Source organism: Sphaeramia orbicularis, chromosome 12 (assembly GCF_902148855.1).
Source record: "Sphaeramia orbicularis chromosome 12, fSphaOr1.1, whole genome shotgun sequence".
NCBI lineage: Eukaryota > Metazoa > Chordata > Actinopteri > Kurtiformes > Apogonidae > Sphaeramia > Sphaeramia orbicularis.
In genome coordinates, this window is record NC_043968.1 from 2,741,387 (window position 1) to 2,762,441 (window position 21,055).

General features: G+C 39.1%; 1 protein-coding gene across 1 annotated transcript in view; it reads left to right on the forward strand.

The window, feature by feature from the left end:
- The first annotated feature begins 255 nt into the window (after positions 1–255).
- The window catches only part of LOC115430329 (ephrin-A5b-like), a 320,517-nt gene continuing 299,717 nt past the window's right edge, over positions 256–21,055 (forward strand). Inside the window, exon 1 of the mRNA XM_030150282.1 lies at positions 256–580. Coding sequence (XP_030006142.1) covers positions 456–580 — 125 coding nt within the window. The 5' untranslated portion in view covers positions 256–455. The remainder of the gene's footprint in view (positions 581–21,055) is intronic.

The following is a 21,055-nucleotide window of genomic DNA, read 5'->3' on the forward strand; positions in this document are numbered from 1 at the left end:
CGTGCGTCGTTGATGCGTTTGTCGCGGATCGGACCGAAGCTGCGGCTGAACGCGGAGCTGCGCCGCCGCCGCTGCTGCTTCTTCTGCCGCTTTGACTCATCCGCGTCTCCTCGGTGATTCACAGAGGACACATATCCCCTCCTCCGTGGAACATTCCCCTGCGCGTCCTTTTACCCACTGTTGACGCTTCTCTTGGGAAATTAAAGGCGGACTTGGAGGAAAGTGTTCGGCTGCGCTGCGCGTCCTGGATGCGTTTGTGTCCGACAGTTGGTGCACCAGGTCCGGTTCGACTGGAGTGACCGAACAGGGTCCTGCTGATCCCACTGACAATCCACATCCAGATCCGTCAAACCGTGAGGGAATAAAGACTTCCCAGAGGAGATCACAGGAGTCCGGCTCTTCTCCATCAGGAGGGACTTTAATCGATTGGCTTTCCCCGGAGTTGCAGGGCCAATATGCCGCAGGTGGAAATGCTCATCTTCCTCATCCTCATCATAGGGATGTGCGTGTACGGACAGGACCCGGCGTCCAAGGTGGTGTCCGACCGCTACGCAGTCTTCTGGAACCGGACCAACCCCAAGTAAGTTCCCGCAGGAACGCACCAAACCGCCGGGCTGCAGCCTGGACGGTGCCCGGGTGAGAGTGCACTGTACCCGGCATGGAGTGGAGCGACGGTCCGGTGTGTGTGCGCGGATCAAATAACACTTAACAAACACGAGTAAAATCAGTTAAAGAGGCGAAACATGAGTCCAAAACAAACCAGTGCCTTCATGCATTTCTGTTAAAATCTTTTACATTAGTTTTTTTTTACGTTTATAAACTTTCCTCCAGCTTCGGTTTGGTCAGATTTGTTGGTCTCATGTGCGGGTTGTTTGTCTGATTTTTGCTTTAATAATCCTCCACAGTAGAATCATCTGTAGTTAATAATATGAAGCAGCAGAAATCCAGGCAGACACTGGGACACTGAAGCAAAAACCGTCCGCTATTACGCATCTGTCCGCGTTATTACGCACTAATGTTCCACGATCACGGACAAAAATGAAACAGCGAAACCCGAGTTCCACATGTTCGACTCAGTGGTGAAAGAGTGTCCTCCACTCTGAAACACACTGGAGTTAACACACACAGCAGTTAGTGACTCACACTGGGAGTCTGGAGACATTTTAGAACCAAAAGCTGCAAGTTACGATTATCTTTACGGTCGATTATTGTGTTGATCAATCGATTTGATCCATAAAACGTTGATGATGAGGCTGTTGGTGCAGATAAATTCAGTTTAACATCACAGAGGAGGAAAGAAAGCAGAAAATATGATACTTTAACAAACAGTTTGGACTTAATTATGATTTTATTCCCCCTAAAATAAAACTCAAACTGATTCTATTTGTCAGAGCAGCCGTCAATAAATTTAATAGTTGATGATTAATCAATTATTTGTTGCTTTTCCAGTTCTAAGTTCATCAGTAGGTGACTCACACTGGGAGTTTGGAGACATTTTAGAACCAAAAGCTGCAAGTTATGATTATCTTTATGGTCGATTATTGTGTTGATCAGTCGATTTGACCCATAAAACGTTGATGATGACGCTGTTGGTGCAGATAAATTCAGTTTAACGTCATCGAAGAGGAACGAAACCAGAAAATATGCAACTTTAACAAACAGTTTGGACTTAATTATGACTTTATTCCCTAAAATAAAACTCAAACTGATTCTATTCCTCACAGCAGCTGTCGATAAATTTAATAGTTGATGATTAATCGATTATTTGTTGCTTTTCTAGTTAAAAATTCATCAATAAATGAGTCACACTGGGAGTTTGGAGACATTTTATAACCAAAAGCTGCAAGTTATGATTATCTTTATGGTCGATTATTGTGTTGATCAATTGATTTGATCCATAAAATGTTGATGATGACGCTGTTGGTGCAGATAAATTCAAATTTAATGTCATCGAAGAGGAAAGAAAGCAGAAAATATGCAACTTTAACAAACAGTTTGGACTTAATTATGACTTTATTCCCTAAAATAAAACTCAAACTGATTATATTCATGAGTTGCCCATAAATTTTAGTGTTTGATGATTAATCGATTATTCGTTGCTTTTCTAGTTATAAGTTCATCAGTTAGTGACTCACACTGGGAGTTTGGAGACATTTTAGAACCAAAAGCTGCAAGTTATGATTATCTTTACGGTCGATTATTGTGTTGATCAATCAATTTGATCTATAAAACGTTGATGATGAGGCTGTTGGTGCAGATAAATTCCGATTTAACATCATTGAGGAGAAAAGAAACCAGAAAATATGCAACTTTAACAAACAGTTTGGACTTAATTAGGACTTTATTTCCGCTAAAATAAAACTCAGACTGATTCTATTCATCAGAGCAGCTGCTGATAAATTTATTCGTTGATGAATAATCGATTATTTGTTGCTTTTCTAGGTATAAGTTCATCAGTAGGTGACTCACACTGGGAGTTTGGAGACATTTTAGAACCAAAAGCTGCAAGTTATGATTATCTTTATGGTCGATTATTGTGTTGATCAGTCGATTTGACCCATAAAACGTTGATGATGACGCTGTTGGTGCAGATAAATTCAGTTTAACATCACAGAGGAGGAGAAAAACCAGAAAATATGCCAGTTTAACAAACAGTTTGGACTTAATTAGGACTTTCTTCCCCCTAAAATAAAACTCAAACTGATTCTATTCATCAGAGCAGCTGTCGATAAATTTAATAGTTGATGATTAATCGATTATTTGTTTCTTTTCTAGTTGTAAGTTGAGTGTTTTCTGTCAGAGGAGCTCACATACACAGTACTGAGCTGATGAAGTTTGTTCCAGGTGCTTTTATGGACTTCAGTTCCTCCTATTCTGTTTGTTGCTTTTGCTTCAGTTTGACACAAATCTTCCCAGTTTTGACACTTTACATGACATTTCTGTTCCTAAATGTCGTCCTGGGTGAGAGGGGGCTCCTCCTCTGTGACTCAGTGTTTCTCTTACTGATATTATGAGCATTAGTTCAGTTGGTTCAAGTGTTGGTTCGTTACAGGTTTGACAGGAGGAAAAAAACAAAACAGGAATAATAATAACATCAATTATGAGGAAAAGAAAAAATCAGGTTTTCTGGGCTTGGAAGTCTAAACACACAACAAGGCTGGTGTTGGTGTGTGTAACGGTGACCCTGAGGCGAAACATGTCATGGGTTGTGGAGGTAAAAAGCAGCTGAGCCGACAGGATGTTCATGATACAGATGCAAATGTTGTGGTGGCTTCAAAAGGAAACCTGATAACCCGCTCCGGCTGCAGGTCGGAAGGTTGGTTTCTTGCCGCTGAAACTGTTCCAAGTTCCCAAGTCTGGTTCCTTGGTTGCCATGCCCCCCTCCCCCCCCTCCTTCTGCCCCTCTTCCCTTCTCCCAGAAGCCCCCCCCCTCCACCCACCCCCCCACCCCGGCCCACGCTGAGGCAGACAATGCGGGGGTACACGGGGTGTTTGAGCGGCGGCCAAGGCCCAGCGTGGCGACAGATCCACACATGCTGAGGTCACACACTTGGTCGTAACCAGGCGAGTCGTGGGTTAAGCAGCGCAGAGGGGACCGTTGTCAGGGTCAAAACCGGGGCAGGACCGCCGGCCGAGGGGCCCGGTGACGGCCCCCGGGGGCCCCTGGTGCCGGCCCTGGCACTGGCACCCCGCCTGGGCTTTGTCCCGCCACAAATAAATGAGTAACTCTAAATGACTGTCTCCTTTTCTCATTCATGACTTTAATCTAAACCTGACCCCGGCTGTATAATGTAAGAGGGGCTGAGGGTGGTGGGGGTGGGGTACTCAAAGCATTGGGCCCCCCTGACCCGCAGCAGAACCCAACAGTATTCGGTCCGGGCTTGGCGGGACCCGGACCCCTGCTGCTTAATGTAACCATCCTGAGCGCTGGAGCCCTGGGAACCTGCTGAGGTACAGCCCCAAGTTCCAGATGAGCTTCCCCACCCCCCCCCAGCCCAATAGCCCCCCCATCCGCCTCCTCCGCTGCATATTTGACCAAAGTGGGGAAAAACGGCATCCGGAGCAGCGGTCCATACTCAGCCATTCATGAAATCCCCTACAGGAGCTCTGGAATTGAAATGGGAAGTGAGTCGTGAAAAATGGAAATGCGATGACATTTTCATGCTTTTCTGTTGTTTCAGAGCGTCGGACACCAGGCCTTTTTGTAATTTAGATAAACGTGTGTCCATGTTTTTCGTGCTTGCATCTCCATCTCGGGGGGGAACATCTTACTGCAACGGCGTTCGATGCTGATTTGACCGGGTGGTGGTGGTGGTGGGGGGTTTGGGGGGTAGTTTGGGACGTTCAGGAGTTGCTTCGTTTTCGCTACTGAATGAAATTTATTGAAACTACAGTCGCTGTCAGGAAAGAAAATCCACACAACAATTGATATCATGACTCCTAGTTGCTGCTTTTGGTTTTTATCATTAATGTAAAGTCTCTACATCGGGGGGGGTCAAACATACGACCCGTGGGCCAAAACCGGCCCGTGGGATGAATGTGAAAATTACACTGATGATATGAACAATCAATCATTTTCGTTCAGGCGCCACATTCAGACCTAATTTGGTCTCAAGTGGGTTGGACTAGTAAACTATTACTATTATAATAACTTATAAATAATGACACTTTCAAATTTTTCTTCTTTGTTTTCATGTAAAAAAGTGAAATTACTTAAAAATGTGTACATTTACTAAGTATCCTTGCACAAAAAATATGAATAACCTGAACAAATATGAACAACCTGAAATGTCTTGAGAGAATTAAGTGCAATTTTAACGATATTATGCCTGTTATTAAACGTTTTGTGCATTTATAGATATATATGTTGTACTGTACGTGTGTAAATGATAAAATTGAGGCGTAATATTGTTAAAATTCCACTTGCTTTTCTTAAGAAATTCCAGGTTGTTTATGTTATTCACATTTTTTTAAAGGATAGTTAACGTTTTCACGATGTAATTAAATTTTTCCACCGTTATTATTTTACTGGTCCGGTCCACTTTAGATCATATTGGGAATGTGAATGTGGAACCTGAACTAAAACGACTTTGACCCCCCTGCTCTTCGCCGTCTCCTTTGGGGGTGTTCCTGTTGTTGTTGCTATGCAGATTCTGTAAATCTCACACGGTCGCAAAAAGTCGTTTCAGTCTCTCACAACGATCGAAGCGTAAGTTGTAACTAAGGGCGAATAAATCTTTAACAATGCTTGATAGATCACAATCCTCTTTAAGACTTTGTCAAATGGCATTAGGTTAAACTAACGGCCCAGTAAATGCTAATAAATCAGCAGCGAGACGTCTGTAAGGAGAGAAAAGGAAGAGTGTGATCCTTCATCTGGAGAAGGTCACGTTGAAATACATCTAATGTCTCACTCAGAAGTCCTTTAAAGCCTTTAATGACATTAAATGAAGCTCCGGCGTCAGAGCTTTGAGAACAAATTCTTCAAAAAGTGCAGAAAAGTCTTCATGTCTCTGATCTTTGATGAGGTTTTTTTTTTTTTTTTTTTTTTTTTTTTTTTTCTGTTGCGTAGTACGAGCTCCACAGCCTCGCTTGATTCACCGGCGGTTTGTGCGTTTGGTGGGGGATGATGTTGTTGCTATGCAGATTCTGAAAATCTCACATCGCTCGTCTTTGGATCCGTTGAAACTACTGTCAATCTTAACTCGTCTGGGTTTCCTTATTTTTTGTTTGTTTGTTTGTTTGTTTTTTGTTATTGTTGTAGATGCGTAATAGTTTCCTGAATCGAAGAATAATGTTTTATCAGAATGATTTTTAACAGTTTGTCAAAAGGGATCACATATAAATATCAATAAATCATACTGAAGTGCTTTATTGTCAGAAATAACACAATCGTTAACCCTTATATACTTGAATTATTCTAAAATTGAATGGGATTATTTCTCTAAAGTAAGATTTAAATATGTCCAATTGCATTATTTTCAGTGAGATCCATATATTACAGTGTCAAACACAACTTTAATCATGTATTGTCGCTGTCGGACAGAAACCTCTCAAGTCTATTTTAGGTCCTTTTTTTTGTTTTTTGCCATGAAACGATTCTATTGGTCAGTTTTTACGTTGGCTTGATGATTTTAGAAATATTAGACCAATGAAAAGGGTTGAAAATGGCTTGTGACTACGTCTCTTAATGCCATTCGTATATTTTGAGTACACGTTGTTTTTCCAGTTTCCTGAAAAATCAGCAAGAGTTTTCCACCTGACATTGACGATATATCGTTAGCCTCATAGCATAATGACTTAAGTCATATTTTTGGTCAAATTGTGACATTTGCATGAAATGAATCAGCAGTATTAGGAGAGTAAAGTTATGTAAATATCACAATTTTGGCCAACATTAATGAAAGAGACCATTATTCTATAAGATTAACGATGTATTTTGGCATAGTGTCTGAAATTTTGTTTACAGAAAACATATGATTATTGTAAGAAAACTTGACCTAAAATTTAACTGTAGCAGATGTTTCACATCAATTATCAGAAAATGTAGAAAAAGTATTAAATAATCAGACAATCCATGTAGGAATGTAAGTGTTGTAGTGATAGAAGTGGGTCAAAAACAGCTAATTATTGCAGATATTATAGCAAATATAACTTATAACTTAGTAAGGATTAATGTTGTCATATTGTGAACAGGAAAAACGTCCACCTGACCCTTTATCCGCAGATTAAAACGTATTTATTAACCACTTGCCGACGCTGGCAGCAGCAGATTGGATGGATTAGAGAAGCAGGAAAATAATTTATTAATGGCTTACTATACTTATGTACACATACAAGTATGACACATTAGATTAAATAAATCATAGCCCTGATTTATTAAACATTAATGAAGTGATTAGTCGAGTGTGCGTCATTAAAAAAAAAGTGGCATGGGACAAAACGGCTCAAAAATAAAAGCACAAAATCAAACCCTGGAAGCGTGGAAACTGTAGTGTTTCGTAACCAAAAGGCTCATGTAAGAAAAATGAGTCACAGATGTTCCTCGTCAGCTTCGCCGTCTGTGTCGGTAACCAAACGATGGAATAAAGTGTACGAGTATTTACTGCTGCTCTGACAAGGAGCTATTAGCGAATTCCCAGCTCACCAGCTATTTAGCCGCTTCATTAAAACCCACCCGGGTCCATATGGTCCGATCGCAGGCGTCGCCGCGGCCCTAGGTGTTTATTTGTTGCTGATAGGTGGGATCAGCGCACAATCAGGGCCCGGGGCCGCCCTTAATCTTCCAAGCTGTTTGTGTCCCCGACGCCATGGAAACCGATATCCCTCGTCATCAAAGAACCCCATTGGGCGGGGACTAACGACCTGACAGCTGGGGGAGAGAGAGGAGAGGAGCTGGGGATTCCTGCGTCCTGTGAAAGCACCGTCACCCCAGGGGTTCCCTTTAATCCCTGATAATGCTCGGCTGAAGCTTTCCACGGCAGAATGCAACATATTTGTGCAGGAGACAATCGAAGACGCCTGGTCGCTGTTCAGTACCAGTGTTGTTACTTTTACACGTAAAGACTCAGTGCTACTTTTGTGGCAGTTTCCAAAGGAATTTTTCTTTCTATTTAACCTTTCTTAAGTGATTTATCACCTTTTATTATAATATTTTCCTCTGTATTTTGCATTTTTTCAGTGACAATCAAGTATTTACCTATATTTAAGTGACTGATCATGTACTTTAATCATCTTGCTGATATTACATTTGAGGGTTATTATATCAAACACAGAGAAAATTGGAGAAAAAGTTATTTTTTCAACCAGCGTGATATCATGACTCATGTAAATATACACTCCATTTTTACCTCCGCCAGGAGGTAGTGTAATCACTTTGCTTTGTGTGTTTGTTTGTTGTTAGCAACTTTACGGGAAAACTGTTCCACCCATCTTTCCCAAATCTTCCCCACAGATAGGCCTAGGCCCTGGGACCAACCCATTCAATTTGGGCCAAGTAGGACAAAGTTCAAGGTCACAGCAAGGTCACAGCATCTGCAATTTTCCTATCTCTCATCATTGAGCAATTTTCGAAAAATCATAAAAAATTCAAAACGACTCCGATTAGCCTCCAATTTGATCCACCCGTAGCTTAGAACAATATCTTGTATCTGGCACAAAATTGTCCACATCCACTGTGGAATGTGGACTCTGTGGACATTTACATTTAACATTGAAAATCCCATTTATCACATATTTTTCATTACAACTCAACAAATATTGATTGGAATTGAATCTAATTTGACATACACATGACTGGTACCAAGATTCAACTTTTTCTGCTGTATGGAACAACCTGGAAACTGTTGAATTTAAACAGAAATAGTCGATCCACACATGCACACCGTTCATGGTGCTTGGCGGAGGTTTGTGTTCTCTGAACACTTGTTATAATATTTTCCTCTGTATTTTGCATTTTTTTTCAGTGACAATCAAGTATTTACCTGCATTTAATTCACTGATCGTGTACTGTAATCATCTCGCTGATATTACATTTGAGGGTTATTATATCAAAAACAGAGAAAATCGGAGAAAAAGTTACTTTGTCAACCAGTGTGATATCATGAGTCATGTAAATATACATTCCATTTTTAATTGGTGTGTCATCTGTATGCATTATAAGCTTTCCACATGTATGTAAATGCTGTTATTAGCCCCGCTGATCTAAATGACCTGAATTGATGCGTCAGATACTGACACTGACACTGACAGTGAGGGTTATGGTTACATGAACTGGAAATCTTGGTGTAAATTAACATGTGATCAAATGGAACCGACTAATATGTGAAAGATTGAAAATGCGTAGGTATAGCACGCCAAATGCCGTAAGAACTGGTATGACATACAGCGCCATTTATTGAGATCAGTCAGTTTTCAACAAAATTTCTCATGTGTCCATTCACTGGCATTGATTCAACTGCATAGGTTTTACTGTAATGTAATGGGTTTTGTTGTAAATGTTTTTCCTTATTTTTTTCTGTTCATTTTTTTGTTCATTACTCACATTTTTCTTCATATAGTTTCTTATTTTGCTTATTGTTGTTCATTATTTTGTGCATTTTTGTTCATTACTTACATTTTTTGTTCATGTAGTTTTTTATTTTGCTCATTTTTGTTCATTTTCGTTCCTTATTTTCTTCATTTTGATTCATTATTTTGCGAATTCTGGTTCATTTAGTTCCTTCTTTTGTTCATTTTGTTCTGAACATAAACCCAGTGTGTCCATCCACTGTCGTCGATCCAACTCCATGGGTTTTACTGGTGAATCAACGCTGTAGAAGATGACGATGTTACCATGGTAACTACGGAGCCTCTGAACGTCCACATGGGTCATATCTGATCACCATGAAAAGATGAATAACTGTATTTTACACCAATTATTGACATGTGTTGATAGGATTAGTGGATCAACAGGTTTTAAACAGTTTAGATCAGTAGATGGTTTGGGTCTTTAAGGGTTAAAGACCCGACCTCTGATTTATTTTCCACAGGAAGTAACACTTGAAAACCAGTGAAAGCTCCTTGAACAGACACTTCCACACAGATCTCCTTTTAGCAGAATGACCTCCGCTGTTTGCTTTTCTTACACGGCTCTCGTTTTAATCTGCACTTAAAGAAACAATGCTCCATTTTTCTCCAGCTGATGTTGTGATAGTTTCCCAGTTGCATTGTGAGTTGCCCCTTTTCACATTGTTCCCAGTGTTTACCCCCCCCACACCCCCGACTCCCTGCAGCTCGGTTCCGCTTGGATTCAAAACGGACACAAGAAAAGGCAACCGCGTCCAAATATTGACCGGGTCTCAGGACCACAGAACCCACCCCACCCCACTCCACCACACCCCCCCTCTTCCCGCCCCCAAGAGCCGCCACCGAGCGCCTGAAAGGCAGCTATTGTTCTGATCGTACTCAGCGGCCTGTAGCCGACGTTTAGCAGACAGACAGACAGACAGAGGGAAGGAGGAGACGGAGAGGTGGATGTAGTGGGGCAGCATATGTTATCAGAGGTGGGGTTATTGGGGGGGGGGGGGTTATAACACAGGATCTACTATGAAAACAGAGATTAATTAGCATTGGACTTTCAAATCAGTGTGTATAAGTTAAGGAACTGACCTCCGACTTACTCACAGTTACAAAGGGCGTACCACAGGGGTCAGTCCTTGGACCTCGCCTATTTATTTTCAACAATATGACTCAAAACAATGCTAATTTTCACTTTTATGCAGATGACACAGTCATTCACGCCTCAGGTCCAAGATGCTTTTAATGTTGTTCAATCAAGATTTTATGGTTTAACCTTCTAAGACCCAGCTACTAGTTTTCTGTCCACTTTTGTGGACAAGAGTTTCACAACTTTATACAAAAAAAAGAAAAGACAACTGTCCACCACAAAGGACATTCCATAAAATTTTAAAAACTGCATTTGAAAAAAACTGTTGCATCATGATGTTTCCAATATAGGCACTTATTTAATTTAAAAAAAAAAAATTAAAAAAGCTTGTACTTTGCTGACATTTCCTGGGTCTTAGGAGGTAAAAATTGCGTTTTAATTCATCCAAAACAAAATTTATATTTTCAAAAGCGAAGCCAAAGCTACTGGACCTTCCGTTAATCACCACTTCTCACAGCCATTAAATTGACGGAGTATGTCAGTACAGATGTCTGTGTATTTTAATAGATGACTCACCCCTCACATTCAGCAACTTTTGCTGTGTCGGCCAGGACACTCTAGCAAAAAGAGGTTTTTAACCTCAACGAGTCTTGCCCGGTTAAAAAAAAAGGTTAATAAATAAATAAATAACACAGTCATAAGAGGTGAGAGATGCTTTTGGTAAAAGAGGCCAGAGGCTTGAGGTGATGTGGGAACAGGATCAGGCTCCGGGGTCCAATGCAGGGCCACGGTGGTCCCAGGGTGAGGCCAGAACTGGGGTTTTCACCCTGAGGAAGTGTCAATCAGGCTTCACAGAAATGACTGGAGGTGATTTCCTGCACAGAGGAAACAGACATGATCAATATTTAGCCCCTTTTCCACCGGATTCACAGGAACCTTTATCACCAGTAACTTAAGCTCTGTTCAGACTGCAGGTAAATGTGGTCCAAATCAGATTTTTTTTTTTTTTTGCCCATATGTGACCTGTATCTAATCTGTTAAAGACAGTTTGAACAGCACAAATCCGACCCAGGCCACTTTCATATGTGGTCCTAAATCTGATACGTATCTGATAGTTGTACCTCCACCATTATGTTGTCATCGGGGTTTGTTTGTCTGTTAGCAAGATAAGTCAAAAAAGTTATGGAAGGATTTGGATGAAATTTTCAGGAAATGTTGATACTGACACAAAGAACAAATGCTAGAATTTTGGTGGCGATCGGGGGTGGGGGGGGGGGGGGGGGGGTGTTGGTGGAGGCCTTGGCGGGCGGTCTGCACTCTGAAAATTATCTTGATGAGATTTGTTGAAATAACATTTTCCAGATCTATTATCTAAAATTAAGTTCTTATATCTCACTGAAAAGTTACTTTTTAGGTGATTCTGTCTTATTTTAGGTGTGATGAGATATTTGGACTAGAAATGAGAAAAATACACTTGGTCAGATTTAGATTTTTTGCAGTGTAATACACTTGTAAGAGCGTATTCGTCAAATGGATGTCGTCGTATATTTTTCTTTTGCTACATTTTCCAAAACACAAATGAAATGAAGTTTGAACAAATGGAATAAACAAGTTTGCCGCCGTACACAGGCTGTAATGTCATAAATGTAAGAGCGGAACACATGTTAAAAACAGTTTAATTTGGAAGCAATGCATCAGCCTTAAACCAGACGACAGCAAAAGAAACAGTCAAATTAACATTCGGTCTAAATGGAAGCTTTAAGGTTTGCACAAATGCATGGTAGTCATGTTTACGTTGTGCAGCTTCGGTAAAAACCAAGCCAACGTTTTCAAGTTTTGATGGTTTGAATGAATGTGCAGATGGATTTAAATGTCTCTGAGTGTCCAAAAAACCGCCATAGAAGTATGATGTATTATTATTATTATTATTAATAAATGAGATGGTGTCGACGTGTACGTGACGTGGTTTAGAAATGTCAGTGAAAAACAGGTGACTAGAGCACAACTTCCAACAGTTTAATGCATCTGACGTGGGGGTTACGGGGGGGAACTATCATGTGGTGAGAGGCCGGGGGGCTACGGCGTGGGCGTGGAGTCTCGGGGGGCGGGGTCAGAACCGGCGTTTCCACCCAGAGGAAGCGTCAGATCTCAACCAGGCATCAAAGAAAAAGCGACTGGATGTGATTTCCTGCGCGGGGGGGGGGGGGGGGGGGGGGTTCAGAAACGATCAATAACCAAGGCCGATGGGAGGCTTTCTTATCTGAGGTTTCCCTTCCGATTTATTACAGGAGCACGAAGCCTCCTGACAGCGAATGAAAAAAAAAAAAAAAAACAGCGTCGCATCCCAGACAGAAAATCTCCCATATTCGGTTTCTGGTGTCCTCCAGAGTCTCCACCTCAGGCTCTGTTAACCCGGGGTTCACGCACTGGCCTTCCCCCAGTCGCCCTGTGGAGACCCTCCCACCACCCCCACCAATAAGACCAGGCCCTGAGGCTGTCGAGGCCTGATTGACAGGAGCAGTGACGGCAGGTTACTAATAAGTGTGTCAGTTTATTGGTCTGTACAAGGGTTTTCTCATGTTCTGGTGAAGCTGAATCCGTTTTTCGTTCCGATTCTTACAGATTTGATGCTTAAAGAAACGTCTTATTGTTTGTTCTTATGCTCTAGAACAGAACATGTCAAACTCATTTTAGTTCAGGGGCCAAATACAGCCTAATGTGATCTGAAGTGGGCCAGACCAGTGAAGTCATGGAAATAACACCGGTCAACAACAAATTTATTGTTGAAGTTTTTTGAGCTGATTTAGGATCATTTTGGTGTGCTGAATCCAAAAATCACATTAATTTTGCTCAATCAGGTCAACTTTCTGAACTATGCTACATATTGGCTTTTTAACATTTTTGCTTACATTTATGGGCATTTTCACATCATATGATACAAAATTCTTTCATATTTCTTGCAATAAACGAGTTCTGAAGATTTTACTTTTGCCAATTTATGATTAATGTTTTTTTTTAATATTACAGGTGAATGAAATGGCTTCGACTAGAAGATCTTGCAAAAATAAGCCTGATGTATTCTGCTACATCTGCGGTGAATACACCATTGTACCTAACAGGAATCCTGTTAGAAAATGATTTTTTTTCTCTTAAAACCTATTTTGGGTGAGAATTATATAAAAAACTAGAAGCACTCGGAGAGCGCAGACCTCCGCCAAGGCTGATCAGTGGCCCCCCCCGTGGGCCCCCCCACCCCCGATCACCACCAAAATGTAATCATTTCTTCCTTATCCCATTTCCAACAAACCCTGAAAATTTCATCCAAATCTGTCCATAACTTTTTGAGTTATGTTGCACACTAACGGACAGACAAACAACAAACCCTGGCAAAAACATAACCTCCTTGGCGGAGGTAATCAACTGATAAAGTCACAAAAATGTAATCAATTTTGTGAGAAGATCAAATTTTTCAAAATGGAATTAGCAACAAAACCTGACCTGATTGAGAAAAACAGATGTCATTTTTGGATTTAGCGGTGCAAAATGGTCCTAATTCAGTTGAAAAAAAACCTAGACAACTTGAAAAAAACACTTTTTTATAAGAACTTAGAAATAAGATAGGACAGGATAAGAACTTAGAAATCATGTCAATGCCAAAGTTTTTTCTGTGTGTTTGAGTGAAAAAAGTCAAATTCCATAATGAAAATGTTTACACCTACGAACTGTAATTGAATATAACTTGGACAAATATGAACAACCTGAAAATTCTTAAGAAAAATAAGTGCAATATTAACAATATTATGCCTTAGTTGAACATTTCTACATGTGCATCACAGCGTACAGATCACAGTAGATCTACAAATACACCAAACATTTAATAACAGGCAGAATATTGCAACAAATGCACATACTCCTCTTAAGACATTTCAGGTAGTTTATATTTGTTCAGGTTATTCACACTTTTTTCAAAAACCTGGCCTGTAAATGTAAACATTTTTGTGCTTTTTTTTTTTTTTTTTTTTACACTAAAACAAAGAGGAAAATTTGCAGTTTTCATTGTTTATACGTTATTATGATAATATTTTACTGGTCTGGTCTTATTTGTTCTTACGCTCTAGATCACAGGTGTCAAACATGCGGCCGTGGGGCCAAATCTGGCCCACCAAAGGGTCCAATCCGGCCCTGGGATGAATTTGTGAAAAATTACACTGATGATATTAATAATCAAGGATGTTCAAATCATTTTAGGTTATCTCAGTCTAAAGTGGATCCGACCAGTAAAATACTATCATAATAACCTATAAATAATGAAAACTGTACATTTGTGTCTTTGTTTTAGTGGAAAAAAAGGGAAATTACACAAAAAGGTTGACATTTACAGACTAGATTTTTACAAAAAATGTGAATATCTTAAATGTCTTAAGAGAAGTATGTGGACTTTTAATAATATTCTGCCTGTTATTTAATGTTGTGTGTATTTGTAGATCCACTGTGATCTCTAAGTTGTGATTCACATGCATAAATGATAAACTAAGGCGTAATATTGTTAACACTGTATTTATTTTACTAACGAATTTTCAGGTTCATATTTGTTCATGTTATGTTCAAGTACAATTCGTAGATGGAAACATGTTCATTACAGAATTGACTTTTTTCACTCAAAAGTTCTTATCCTTAAAAAGTAAAGTAAGTCATGCATCCAAATAAACTGACATCGAACTAGAACCTTCCACATAATTGACCTGTAAGTCCATGTTTGTGCAGATTTTTTTTTGACATTTTTATCGTTATCTCAGAAGAATTCTGAACAAAATGACTCATTTCACTGATGAACATCCTGGTGGTTCTACTCCTGTTCTGAGTGGACTCAGTTGGTCCTGGTGGACTCTGTTGGACTTAGTGGACTCAGTTGGTCTCAGTGGACTCTGTTGGTCAGGTTAGACTTGGTTGGACACGGTGGACTTGGTCTTCGTGGACTCTGTTGGTCCCAGTGGACTCTGTTGGTCAGGTTAGACTTGGTTGGACACGGTGGACTTGGTCTTGGTGGACTCTGTTGGTCCCAGTGGACTCTGTTGGTCAGGTTAGACTTGGTTGGACACGGTGGACTTGGTCTTGGTGGACTCTGTTTGGTCAGGTTAGACTCAGGTGGTGCCCGTAGACTCGGTTGGTCCCAGTGTGCTCAGTTGCACCTGGTGGACTTGGATGGTCTGGTGGACTTGGTTGGTCCTGGTGGACTCAGGTGGTCCCTCATGGTCCTGGTGGACTTGGTTGGATCCTCAGGGACTCGCTTTAACCTGGTGGACTCAGCTGGTCTCAGTGGTCACAATTGGACCTGGTGGACTTGGATGGCCTGATGGACTTGGTTGGTCCTGGTGGACTCAGGTGGTCCCTCATGGTCGTGGTGGACTTGGTTGGATCCTCGTGGACATGCTTTATCCTGGTGGACTCAGCTGGTCCCAGTGATCATGAGTGGACCTGCTGGACTTGGTGGTCCTGGTGGACTCAGGTGGTCCCAGTGTGCTCGGTTGGACCTGGTGGACTTGGTTGGTCCTGGTGGACTCAGGTGGTCCCTCATGGTCCTGATGGACTTGGTTGGATCCTCAGGGACTTGTTTTATCCTGGTGGACTCAGTTGGTCCCAGCGGTCCTGGTTGGACCTGCTGTCCAGATGAGTCCAGATGGGTCCAGATGTGTGGGACAGTGGGCGGATTAGTGTGGAATCTCAGTCCTTCATGTCGGTCCCACTCGGCTGAGCAGAGGTTCACTTTCCTGGCGTTTGAATGTGGGCGGGGCTTCCTTTGTGGTCCCGTAGAAGTGGATGTGAGCGGCGAAACGGCGTCCCCCGTGTCTTTGTAGACGCCGGTGAGGGTATTAGCGCAGAGCCTCTAAGGGGCTTAAGAGGTCAGCCCTCCCTTTGTGTGCAGACACAAAACACTTCCTGTGGGACCCTCCAGCGCTCCGAAGCCAAGGCCTGCCTGACCATTCACATTAATCAGCCTGAGCCTCTAATGACTGAAGCAGAAGCCTGAAACTGGCTCTGAAAAGGACCCCAAGACCTGCTGAAGACCTCCTGAAGACCCCCTGTAGACCCCCCTGTAGACGCCCTGTAGACGCCCTGAAGACCCCCTGTAGACCCCCTGAGCCCATTCACCACCAGAAAAACTCAAACAGATCCACTTTCATCTACTTTCTCTACTTTCATGAACTAAAAACCTGCAGATCTTACACCTGAACTCATCGAAATCTGTAGTTTTTGTCTGTTTTTCGCGTACCGGCCGACAGACCTAAGCTAGTGTCGTCATGCGGTGTCCGTCATCGTTGTCTGTCGTCTGTTACAAAAATTTCAATCGTCTTCTCCGAAACTAAAATTCCGATTGACTTCAAACCTGGTATACAGCTTCTGTATGATGATGTCAACAGAAGTTAGTGAAATTATTTGGATCTGATTCTAGATTTGGTGCCACTTTGAAAAATGTCCCCATTATAAGAGATAGGAAGTGCTGGTAAGCTCCAGGGCCATTGGTCCGATTTTTTTTTTTTCTCTTTTTTTGTGTGTTTGAATACCTGTGTGTATTCTGTATTTGAAATTTAATAAATATATCTAAACAGGAAAATAAAATGTCTAATCCAAATGTTATGTAGCATTTTGGGGGAAAAAAAAAGTTTTGTGTTTTTTGCCTCAAAAAATATATTTTGTATGTTTATGTTTTGCATCGTCTGTTGTCTGTTACAAAAATTTCAATCGTCTTCTTCTCTGAAACTACAATTCCGATTGACTTCAAACTTGGTATACAGCTTCTTTATGATGATGTCAACAAAAGTTAGTGAAATTATGTGGATCTGATTCTGGATTTGGTGCGACTTTAAAAAATGTCCCCATTATCAGAGATAGGAAGTGGATGGATGCAGTAACTCAGTAATATAAATGATATCCAGTGTAAATTTCTCCAGTCCAGCCCTGATGGGGAGATGACCCAAACATAATGTCCACATCCTGATCAGGATCTTCTTCACATGGGCTCTTATGGGGAAAACATTTCAATCGTCTTTTTCTCTGAACTCCAGTTCTGATTGACTTCAGACTTGGTATACAGACTGGCTTCAGACTTCTGTATGATGATGTCAACACAAGGGATTGAAATTATTTGGATCCGGATCTGATTCTGGATTTGGTGCCACTTTGAAAAATGTTCCCCATTATAACAGATAGGAAGTGGATTGATCCAATAAATCAGTATCAATGATATCAAGTGTGAATTTGAATTTTTACAGATCTGATTGGAATATGACCAAAACATGGACTATTTCTGTAATAGAATAAATACACAGAACTGGGTGAGAATAAATGGATCTGGATACATTTCCCAAAGCTTTTAATCTGGCCGATAAAAACTACAGGGCCATTGGTCCTGTTTTTCTGGGTTCTTTGACTTTATTCTAATCTTATTTGAAGCTTTTTGTTCAATTAGAAGTAGATTTATGCTCTTAGAGGCTGAAGGAATGCATTTTGTGTCTTATTTTTGACACTTTTCTGCATCAGAATGTGTTTAAAAACACCCAAAGATACATAATTAAGTTTGAATGTGAATATTACTCAAATTTATTAGTAAACAACTTAATTTTGGTGATATTTTGATGCTATTAAACATTCTGATGCAGAAAAATGTCAAAAATAAGACACGAAATGCATTCCTTCAGCCTCAAAGAGAAAAATCTACTTCTAATTGAACAAAAAGCTTCAGATGTGATTAGAATAAAGTTAAACAACCCAGAAAAACACATTCACTTTCATCTACTTTCATGAACTAAAACCTGCAGATTTTACACCTGAACTCATCTAAATGTGTCGTTTTTGTCTGTTTTTCTGGGTTGTTAACTTTATTCTAATCACATTTTAAGCTTTTTGTTCAATTTGAAGTAGATTTTTCTCTTCGAGGCTGAAAAAATGCATTTCGTGTCTTATTTTTGACACTTTTCTGCATCAAAAAGTGTTTAAAAGCATCCAAACATCATTAAAATGAAGCTGTTTTTCTATATATTCACATTCCAAACTTAATTATGTATCTTTTATGTAAGATCACAGTTTAGAAATCCTATTTTTGGCATCAAATATTCACATTTGTAGCTTTTTCTAGTGTTTTTCTCTGTGATGACAAATCTGTTCCTGCTTTTTCTTCTTCTGTTCTCTTTCCATTTTCAGACACTTTTATGCAGATTTTACTGCTTTTGTTACATTATTGAATCATAGAAGTCTCTTTTTTTCTGTTTTTCTGGGTTGTTCAACTTTATTCTAATCGTATTTTAAGCTTTTTGTTCAATTAGAAGTAGATTTATGCTCTTTGAGGCTGAAAAAATACATTTTGTGTCTTATTTTTGACACTTTTCTGCATTAAAATGTGTTTAAAAGCATCAAAACATCCTTAAAATTAAGTTGTTTTACTATATACTTTAGAGTTTTGGTGTTTTATGTAAGATCACAGTTTAGAAATCCTATTTTTGGCATCAAATATTCACATTTGTAGCTTTTTCTAGTGTTTTTCTCTTTGATGACAAATCTGTTCCTGCTTTTTCTTCTGTTCTCTTTCCATTTTCAGACACACTTTTATGCAGGTTTTCCTACTTTTGTTACATTATTGAATCATAGAAGTCTATTTTTTTCTGCTTTTTTGGGTTGTTTGACTTTATTCTGCTCACATTTTAAGCTTTTTGTTCAATTAGAAGTAGATTTTTCTCTTCGAGGCTGAAAAATGCATTTCGTGTCTTATTTTTGACACTTATCTACATCAAAAAGTGTTTAAAAGCATCAAAACATCATTAAAATTCAGTTATTTTACTCTATACATTAGAGTAATATTCACATTCCAAACTTAATTATGTATCTTTTATGTAAGATCACAGTTTAGAAATCCTTTTTTTTGCATCAACTATTCACATTTGTAGTTTTTTCTAGTGTTTTTCTATTTAATGACAAATCTGTTCCTGCTTTTTCTTCTTCTGTTCTTTTTCCATTTTCAGACACAGTTTTATGCAGGTTTTCCTACTTTTGTTACATTATTGAATCATAGAAGTCTATTTTTTTCTGCTTTTCTGGGTTGACTAAGCTTTTTGTTCAATTACAAGTAGATTTTTCTTTCGAGGCTGAAAATTTGCATTTCATGTCTTATTTTTGACACTTTTCTGCATCAAAAAGTGTTTAAAAGCATCAAAACATCATCAAAATTCAGTTGTTTTACATTTAAATTTAAATTATATTCACATTCCAACTTAATTATGTATCTTTTATGTAAGATCACAGTGTAGAAATCCTATTTTTTGCATCAAATATTCACATTTGTAGTTTTTTCTAGTGTTTTTCTCTTTGATGGTAAATCTGTTCCAGCTTTTTCTTCTTCTGTTCTTTTTCCATTTTCAGACGCACTTTTATGTAGGTTTTCCTACTTTTGTTACATTATTGAATCATAGAAGTCTATTTTTTTCAGTTTTTCTGGGGTGTTTGACTTAATTCTGCTCACGTTTTAAGCTTTTTGTTCAATTAGAAGTAGATCTGTTGTCTTCAGTGCTGAAGGAATGTGTTTCTTTTCTTAGTTTTTGACACTTTTCTGACTTTAAAAGCCGTTTTACACCCGTTTTGTCTCGACACCTTCATAATCGTACTGTTTTATCTGTATTCCTGAGCCTTAAACGTCTCATTTCCAGTTTTTCTGCATTATTTGGACTTCATCTGCAGTGCAGCTCTGTCTTAACCAAGTTTTTATGTAAAGTATAGACAATTAATGTGTACTTTTTAAATTAAGTACTAAAAGCATTAATGTTTTTTTTAATTCATTTATTTAATTTTATAACAAATTATGACATATTGAAGCAAAATGTGTTTGAAAAGCATCAAAACATTAAAATTAAGTTTTTTCACTATAAAAATGCAGTTATATTCTTTAAGAAAACTTCATGTGCTCTTTTGTGTCTTAAACTGGTGTTTTATGTAAGATTACAGTTTTTTTGCATCAAATCTTCACAGTTTTGAGTTTATTGTAGTGTTTTTTTTCTCATCTGTAGAACATTTGGATTATTAAGGTTCTCTTTAATGACATATTGGTTTGTTTTTTCCATTTTCAGAAGCACTTTTATGCAGGTTTACTATTTTTTCTGTATTGTTGAATCCTAAAAGTTATTTTTTCTGTTTTTCCAGCTCGTTTGACTTCATTCTGATCATTTTTTGTTCAATTAAAAGTAGGTTTTTCTCTTCGACACTGAAGGAATGCATTTATTTTTGACACTTTCTGACTTAAAAGACGTTTTATACCCATTTTCTCTCATCACCCTCCTAACCGGACTATTTTATCTGTATTATTGAGCCTTTAATGTCTCATCTCCAGTTTATATTTTATTATTATATTTTATTAATAATCCAGTTTTTTGGATTATTAAATTGTCTTAAACTAACAACTATTAAAAACTTCATGTGCTCTTAATGGTTTTTTTTGTAAGATTACAGTGTAGAAATCCTGTTTTTTTTGCATCAAATCTTCATATTTTGCAGTTTTATGCCAGTTTTACTACTTTTTCTACATTATTGAATCCTAAAAGTCTGTTTTTCCTGCTTTTCTGGATTATTGCGACTTTCACATCTTCACATTTCTTGTTTTTTCTAGTGTTTTTCACCGACTTCTGTGTAAATATTGAATCCTGAATGCCTCCATCATCTCATTTCAACCTTTTCTAACTGTTTTTTCCTCACTTTGGTGCATTCTTGTCGGTTTTCTGTGCAGATCATGTAGAAAATGTGAGGTGATTTTGTTTTGGAGGCAGGTCTGAGTGGGACCTGTAAGTTTCCTTTAGAAAAATTTTATGTGCTCTTTTGTATTTAAAGTGTTTTATGTGTAGAAATTCTGTTTTGTTTGTTTTTTCATGA